Source organism: Oncorhynchus keta, unplaced genomic scaffold, assembly GCF_023373465.1.
Source record: "Oncorhynchus keta strain PuntledgeMale-10-30-2019 unplaced genomic scaffold, Oket_V2 Un_contig_26003_pilon_pilon, whole genome shotgun sequence".
Taxonomy (NCBI): domain Eukaryota; kingdom Metazoa; phylum Chordata; class Actinopteri; order Salmoniformes; family Salmonidae; genus Oncorhynchus; species Oncorhynchus keta.
The window spans coordinates 130,918-139,843 of record NW_026284730.1 but is presented as its reverse complement, the minus strand read 5'-3'; the positions used below and the strand labels follow the sequence as shown (position 1 = coordinate 139,843).

The 8,926-nt window shown below is 40.7% G+C and overlaps 1 protein-coding gene across 2 annotated transcripts in view; it reads right to left on the bottom strand.

Annotated features, from left to right (window-relative positions):
* Nucleotides 1-2: 2 nt before the first annotated feature.
* Nucleotides 3-8,926, bottom strand: part of stard8 (StAR-related lipid transfer (START) domain containing 8) — a 46,083-nt gene continuing 37,159 nt past the window's right edge. For both annotated transcript variants that reach the window (XM_035782611.2, XM_035782612.2), the window contains 5 exons: nt 7,578-7,692; nt 6,986-7,207; nt 6,017-6,234; nt 4,971-5,147; nt 3-4,271 (listed from right to left, as the gene is read on the bottom strand). In XM_035782611.2, coding sequence (XP_035638504.1) covers nt 4,154-4,271; nt 4,971-5,147; nt 6,017-6,234; nt 6,986-7,207; nt 7,578-7,692 — 850 coding nt within the window. In that variant the 3' untranslated portion in view covers nt 3-4,153. The remainder of the gene's footprint in view (nt 4,272-4,970; nt 5,148-6,016; nt 6,235-6,985; nt 7,208-7,577; nt 7,693-8,926) is intronic.

Here is an 8,926-nt window from a genome sequence, read left to right as displayed (position 1 = left end):
CATTCGTTTTTCAATATTTGTTTATTTATTTTCTACTCTATTTTACAGTCAGAGTTGTATAATACAAATAGGTAGTAAAGGAAGAGTAAATAGTAATAGATGAGACAAATAAGATGAACACATTGTTGTGGGCTAAAATGCAAGTTATTTACAACTGCTTCATTGAGTACAATACAATGGCCTGTTATGTTACAAAAAGTATTCACTCAAAACTACCCTGTAGTTCACAGATATGTAATACTTGTGTTTATGGCTATTACTTCCCCACAATTGTTTAAATTATGTTCATTGCATTAGTTATTCAGTGGGAGTAATCCCATTTAGGTGTACGGGCTATTAATGTTTGTATGTTAAAGCATATGGCATTAAAAAAACACTGAAAAAGGTTACATGCATTCAGTCATTGCACTTCCACCCATTGCATAACTCAGATTAAAATGAGATCTAATTAAAAACCATTCCTGTATATAATGCCCAACAGAATAATACGTCAATGGTTCGATTCTGTACAGACAGAGGTAGTCACATTCCTGTGACTCATACGAAGACTCATTCATACAGACATAAATAAAACACGGATTACTGAGACACAATAAAATACAATAATACTGCAGACACACACAGTAAGTAAGCAATCTACACAAACGCTGTCTAAAGCTCAGGTTGTCTGTCTACTTTTGAGTGTGTCATAATCCTTGTCCCTTCTCATCATGATCGCAAATTCTGACACAAGCAATTACTCATGAATAAATCTTAAACGGACATCAAAGCGTGAATTATGCACATGTTTGCGCCCCATGCTTATATCTTATAGTTTGGTGCTCGGTGGACAGATATTTGCCTATTTCACAAATGGCTCTGTTCCCATTTCTAAACTTCTGAAGATCTGAGGAAGAAGAATGATCCCTATAGCTCAGCAGCTAAGCAATAGCTAAATTAGAGTGAGAGGAGGTTAACCAGTTAGTCTTTTAAAGAGAAGAGTAAAAATAAGAGACAAAACAGGAAGTCCAGAGTAGAGTCCCCTCTTATGATAAACACTTGAGTAAAATAAAAAGTTACTGAAAATGTAGGGCTGAAGCAAGGCCTGAAAATGCACAGTGTTTTAAGACACACTACCACCCACCAAGGAGCCTCAGTAACAAACACTTTTCTCTCTAACATCTAAGTAAAAAAAAGTGCCATTCTCAAGTTTGAAACACATCTAATGACGATAGTCAAATATATTAGCTCTGTGAATTTATCATGAAGAAATTGCATAGCATACAGTACAAGCATGAATGGTTTCTATAGAGCTCTCCTGATTGTGTACTAGCTTATTGTGTAAAGCTAGTTGCAGCTAAAAACATTCCATGGCATTTTGGCATCATCGCCATAAGTCTTGATAAGTCAGCATTAACCCTTTAAGTCCCGAGACACCAGCAAAAATTGTATTTTCATTTACAGTGCCTTGCGAAAGTATTCGGCCCCCTTGAACTTTGCGACCTTTTGCCATATTTCAGGCTTCAAACATAAAGATATAAAACTGTATTTTTTTGTGAAGAATCAACAACAAGTGGGACACAATCATGAAGTGGAACGACATTTATTGGATATTTCAAACTTTTTTAACAAATCAAAAACTGAAAAATTGGGCGTGCAAAATTATTCAGCCCCCTTAAATTAATACTTTGTAGCGCCACCTTTTGCTGCGATTACAGCTGTAAGTCGCTTGGGGTATGTCTCTATCAGTTTTGCACATTGAGAGACTGAAACTTTTTCCCATTCCTCCTTGCAAAACAGCTCGAGCTCAGTGAGGTTGGATGGAGAGCATTTGTGAACAGCAGTTTTCAGTTCTTTCCACAGATTCTCGATTGGATTAAGGTCTGGACTTTGACTTGGCCATTATAACACCTGGATATGTTTATTTTTGAACAATTCCATTGTAGATTTTGCTTTATGTTTTGGATCATTGTCTTGTTGGAAGACAAATCTCCGTCCCAGTCTCAGGTCTTTTGCAGACTCCATCAGGTTTTCTTCCAGAATGGTCCTGTATTTGGCTCCATCCATCTTCCCATCAATTTTAACCATCTTCCCTGTCCCTGCCGAAGAAAAGCAGGCCCAAACCATGATGTTGCCACCACCGTGTTTGACAGTGGGGATGGTGTGTTCAGGGTGATGAGCTGTGTTGCTTTTACGCCAAACATAACGTTTTGCATTGTTGCCAAAAAGTTCCATTTTGGTTTCATCTGACCAGAGCACCTTCTTCCACATGTTTGGTGTGTCTCCCAGGTGGCTTGTGGCAAACTTTAAACAACACTTTTTATGGATATCTTTAAGAAATGGCTTTCTTCTTGCCACTCTTCCATAAAGGCCAGATTTGTGCAATATACGACGGATTGTTGTCCTATGGACAGAGTCTCCCACCTCAGCTGTAGATCTCTGCAGTTCATCCAGAGTGATCATGGGCCTCTTGGCTGCATCTCTGATCAGTCTTCTCCTTGTATGAGCTGAAAGTTTAGAGGGACGGCCAGGTCTTGGTAGATTTGCAGTGGTCTGATACTCCTTCCATTTCAATATTATCGCTTGCACAGTGCTCCTTGGGATGTTTAAAGCTTGGGAAATCTTTTTGTATCCAAATCCGGCTTTAAACTTCTTCACAACAGTATCTCGGACCTGCCTGGTGTGTTCCTTGTTCTTCATGATGCTCTCTGCGCTTTTAACGGACCTCTGAGACTATCACAGTGCAGGTGCATTTATACAGAGACTTGATTACACACAGGTGGATTGTATTTATCATCATTAGTCATTTAGGTCAACATTTGATCATTCAGAGATCCTCACTGAACTTCTGGAGAGAGTTTGCTGCACTGAAAGTAAAGGGGCTGTAATTTTGCACGCCCAATTTTTCAGTTTTTGATTTGTTAAAAAAGTTTGAAATATCCAATAAATGTTGTTCCACTACAGTTTTATATATTTATGTTTGAAGCCTGAAATGTGGCAAAAGGTCGCAAAGTTCAAGGGGGCCGAATACTTTCGCAAGGCACTGTATCTTGCTTTCATTTATCTGCATGTCCAGCCCTTATATTTAGCTTCACAAATAAGTGTTTAACCATTTTATTTTCAGGGCAACCAGGGCAACAATGTGACATAAACAGTTGCATTCATGTGTTTTATTGTCAAAAGTCAATAAAAAAATAAAAGCCAAAGCAAAAACCGAATAAAAATGAATTGATATGAATGCTGTAAGCACAGAAATGGTTTGCTCAGTGGGAAATTAATATCCAACTAGTCGGTGAAAACTTTGTGGAGTTTGGAGTTTGTGACAACAACTATGTGTGCTTATTACAGCATTATAGACGCTATGTTCTGGGATTTCCTATGTTCTTCTATGTAGAAGAACCCCTTATAGTTTTATAGACACTATGTCCTGGGATTCCCTATGATCTTCTATGTAGAAGAACCCCTTACAGTTTTATAGACACTATGTCCTGGGATTTCCTATGATCTTCTATGTAGAAGAACCCTTTACCTTCTAACACCTGTTGTGTAGCTTGTCTGTCATAAAGTAAAACATGTTACATGTGTGTATTTGTGAGAATCCCAGCTTTTCATAGATAGCTTTTAATAGTGTAGCTCAAACCATTCGGACTCTCTCTTACTTTGTGAAAAGATCCGGCCCCGGGCCCTTTCGGGATCCACCAGTCTCACAGACTCCGCTCTAGCTCAGCCCCGTTAATCACACAGATGCAGAAGAAATAGATGTATCCAATAGTACAACCCAGAAATCTGTAGCTCAAACACAAGATGTTAAACGGGTAAGAAGTCCAAATTGCACGGATGTCGCGGTGGGACTCATAAATCTTTCAAAAGAATGGCTTTTGCATAAAGAAACGATCTATTTTCTTTCTTTCAAGGTACGTTTTAATGTTTTATGGTCAGTTAATGCATAGGCTGGTTTAGATTTGTAAATATTGCTGACATTCCCTCAGTGGCTCCTCATGGGGCATCAGTGCAATCTGAGTGAGAGTCCACATCCTGACAGTACCCTGTTGATGACACTGGAGAGTTTATCAGGCAGATGTAATATAATGCTACAGATAGGCACCCTTCATTTGAGTCATTGTGTGCTGTAGGCAGCACGTGTCTCAAGTGGGCCGACGGTCCATCTCAAAGTTCAAAGCTTTGTCTCGGTTCCTTTCACTGTCAGCACAGGGAAGGAGCCCCGTATCCTAGCAACCTCCACCGCACAGAGATGGCCAAACACTTTGTTGTACCACTCAGGTGATCGTCCCCTGAAAAATTACAACAAAAGGTCAAATAAGAAATTCGTATCCAGTTACACAATTCAATAGCAGGGGAGGTACCCCCACTCCTCAGAAGGATATTTCAATGCAATTAGAGTTTCTTTCACACAACGTGTTTATGTTGCATACTTATTTGAATGGTAATTATGCCAATGTTCGAAACTTCCAAATTAATTACATAATTGCATGTTGTTGTTTTTTTCACCTTAATTTAACCAGGTAGGCTAGTTGAGAACAAGTTCTCATTTACAACTGCGACCTGACCAAGATAAAGCAAAGCAGTGTGACAGAAACAACAACACAGAGTTACACATGGAATAAACAAACGTACAGTCAATAACACAATAGCAAAAACTAAAGTCTATATACAGTGTGTGCAAATGGCGTGAGGAGGTATGCAATAAATAGACCATAGTAGCGAAATAATTACAATTTAGCAGATTAACACTGGAGTGATAAATGAGTAGATGATGATGTGCAAGTAGTGATACTGGTGTGCAAAAGAGCAGAAAAGTAAATAAAAACAATATGAGGATGAGGTAGGTAGATTGGGTGGGCTATTTACAGATGAACTATGTGCAGACTATGTTCATAGGCAGTTAATCAATTAGCCATTTAAATCATAATTGAAATACATGAGTCCAGTCCAATGGAAATGAATGCATGGATGAGAAGCTGGATCCCTACCTGACGTCTGCTCTGCAGTAATGCGTCAGCCTGGACCGGCCCATCCCTGAGGGCTCAATCAGGACCCGTGAGGTGAGCAGCACTGCCCGTAGCCCTGCCTCCAGGTGCACATTGTCATGGTCCACAGAGGAGGACACTAGCAGACACAGGCCCTGAGGAAGGTCACTACACCACCGTCTAAGCAGGAGAAAAATACAGCAAGGGTCATTGCTGTCATCTTTGGTTTAAATCAACAGCCTGAGGCAAGACGTAAAGGTCCAATGCAGCAGTTTTCATCTCAATATGAAATCATTTCTTGGTTACAATTAAGTGCCTTACTGTGATTGTTTTCAGTTAAAATGGTAATAAAATAAACTAAATAGATTCTTAGCAAAGGGCAATTTCTCAAACAAGAGACAGTTATTTTTTCTTATAGTCAACCCTCCAATCAGAAATTAGGAGAACACTCATTTAGAATGCCTGAAGCTTCAACAGTACTTGAGAATGTGTGTGCGCGTGTGCACACAAGTGTTTAACTTCAAGAACATTGATCAGAGGAAGTAGGCCTCCTTAAACATTGGCAGCATTAATAGCTGTATGTAACAGTGACTTTTGTGTTGTTTATGGTGAAAATGCCATGAACTCTCTAGCTAGGAGTGGTCTGAGTGGGAAAGGCAAAACAAAACATTTGCTGTTATTGGCAGAGAGGTTTGGAACTCTCTTTCCTTTTGGTGTATTAACTATTTTACAACATAGTGATATCCCCATGGAAGACCAAAACTCCATCCCACCAAAACCGGCAGAAGTGTCAGGCAGTCTTTTCACAGATCTTACACTAATTTTCACAATTTCACAGTATTATTCCAACCATTTTTGACTGCACTGGGCCTTTAACACCACACCTTACTGAACTGACAACTTGACTACCCCTGCGAAAAGGGCAGACATATGTATGATCGGCTTCTGGCCACTCTGCCCTTCCACCCATGTCTCCAAATGAAGCCTTGGATAAAGCCCCAGGCAAGACAGACAATTATTGATGAGCTAATCTCGTCCTCCATGTGTACCTAAGCACTACGAAGTCCCTGCGGGGATGAGGTGCCATGCTGTCTGTCACATAGTGATACACCTCTGTGTTGTTCTCAAGAGCCTCGATTACACGGCTGTGGAGCAGGTCATCATCCCACAGGTGGCGCTCACGCAGAACTCTGTGCAACACTGTCTGGGGCGGGGCCTCGATCTCGGTGGTCACTTTCCAAAGACGGATAGGATGGCCATCCCCTACCTGAATAGAACAAATGGATTGTGAGATTGTGGCTCAGGACTGAAAAGTATACTGTAGCTTTAACAAGCGAGCTAACATGCCATCACTCTTCAAATGGACAGAATTGACTTCATTCTAACAGCCAAAGAAGCTATGCCAAATGGTAAATTAAAGGATCCATGATGGCTTAAGGGAAAAAGGGAATTGAACCTTTTCCAATCATACAATGATTGAAGGCCATACTGTTGTGACAATGCAGGGCAAAATCAAAGCAACATGTATCTTCAATATAACAACATTGACAAACATGGATGTGTGATTGAATGACCTGCAGACAACACTAACATTAGTATGCACTAGTGCAGGGGCAGGCAACTAGATCCAGCCGCAGACTGATTGTTGTCGGAGCAAATGGTCTGGGAGGTAAATTATAACATTTGTACACTGCAAATTGACAACAACTAAGCCCAAAGAGAGATTGTATTTGAAAATAACAATAATGTCATACCTTGATTACATTGAAACATGATCACATATGTCTCTTTTTTTATGGGAATATTTGGGAACAGACTTCCTAAAGAAAAATAAATGTTGTCCAAAAACTAAAATCATAGCTACAAATTTTGGAGGCCAAAAAAATTACTTGCAGGCCGGTTTTGGCTTACTGTCTGTTGCCGACCTCTGCACTAGTATGTTATTGAGCAGTACATTCTGGTTTTGTTTGATAACAGACAGCATAGTATCAGTATGCAGCAGTGTCACTGAGCAGTACCTTCTTGTATGTCAGCTCTGTGTTTTCTGGGCCCAGGGCACTGTGCCATCCTTTGCTCTTCTCTGTGGACTCCCTCAGTAGAGCCTGGATATTATCCTCCAAGTAGGCTCTGTAATCCACAGGCTCGCCCTTCATGTTTAGGCCCAAGCCGTGGAGAGGGAGTGGCTGGGCATCTGCTGCGACATAGGAGTTCCGCGACTGCAGCATCATCTCATGAGGGATCTGTCGCACCAAATTAGAGGATCAACTGGGTTCTTTTTTTTTATTAATAAAAATACATACATATCAGTTGTCATGTACAGTGCATATAGAGCAGCCTACTGAATTCCTCTGTGAATGTACATCAAGTTCATATCTGACATGGCATTTACTCTATACACTGTAAACTGTGAAACCATGTCTATTTCATTTATTCTTAAATAAATGCTTTCTAAAAAATAAACCACTCTTCAAATGGCTCACATTTTTTGGACAATAAATAGTCAATGCATGTGGGTGGTGTTTCGTTACAGATTGATTGTTCTGAGGGATCATCCTATTCAGAAAATAGATTGTTTTACGTCAAGGACTGTGCATATATTATGTATAATACCTGGAATAATTTCTTGCACTCCACAATCATGTGGCTGAGTCCTTGAGTGGCAGCCATGTTCTCACTCAGGTCCTTGTGGTCCGGTTTTCCCCCTGCCCCCCTTCGGTGGATTAATCTTCCACAAGGGTGGAACATAGTCAACACACATCACAATCGTTCTCTCAGCTTTGAGTTCAACAGCAGTACAATGTTGTTCGTATGCAGCATTTCGATGAGGAAATAGTCAATAGGAAATGAAATGGTCTAACACTGTCAGTCCTCTGTAGTTTTGTTTGGGCTTTAATTTGAATTTGACATGATACATCCATGAGGATGTTAATATGCAGCAGTTCGTACATTTCTTTAGCCCAGAGGAAAACCACTGGTCCAACGCTTTTGCTAAAACCATTGGTTTAAGCCATTGGACTTAAATGGATAGCTGCTAGCTTTTCTCATAGGAAAACCTGGCACAATTAGCCACGATGCTGAGCGGGTAATTAAATCTGGTAACTAAATAATGAATTAACCTATCATATACTTTAAACGGTAGAGCCATCATCGATTGCATTTGTTAAAGGTCAATTTGGCCACCAGGGGGAGAATGTTAAACCATCCAACTGCTTGGAATAGTTTGTTACCAATGGTCTTGATAAGTGTAATGTGCTGAGTGTGCCGATATATTTTGAATAGGGCTGTCAAAGTTAACGCGTTAATAACACGCAACATTTTTAATGGCGGATTTTTTTGGATGCCATTGATGAGAAGGGTGTAACTGCGGCCCGCAAACCAGGGCGTTCCTGCATGTGGGCATTTCTTCATCTGCAGGAACCCCTCTTTACACCTTTCAATTTTTAAGCTAAGACTCCGGTGCACAGGGGGAGGTGGTGGCTCTCCAGTACGGTAGGTGGTGGATTGGACTGTATAACGTTGGATGCCAACTGCCGATAAACCCCACAGAAGAGGTAGCTCTCTAGCTAGTAAACCAGTAGGCAGTGTTCATCGCTTTCGCCTTTCTGGCACTGTATTCCTGCAGTTCTGGTAAAGACGGCGAGGGTAGATGTTCGGCAGGCAGGAGCGAAAGACACTATGGGTTAGCAAGCTAGTAGGAGGTCTCCGTTACAAAGCAGGCGGGGCGACACTGTTCTAGCTATCTAGCTAGCAAAAAGGACTCCGGTACACAGGAGCTGGGGGCAACAGTAGTAACTAGCTAGTACAGCGGTAGACAGTGTCATTTGTCCCTGAAAAAAATCTGATAATTGTTTTATTTCAATTTTTACCCACATTTTAATCACACAATCGGAGGAAATCCAGAATATCAAAAGTGTCACACAAGCATGAAGATGTTGCCCTTGGGGGGGGGTTCTTGTTGC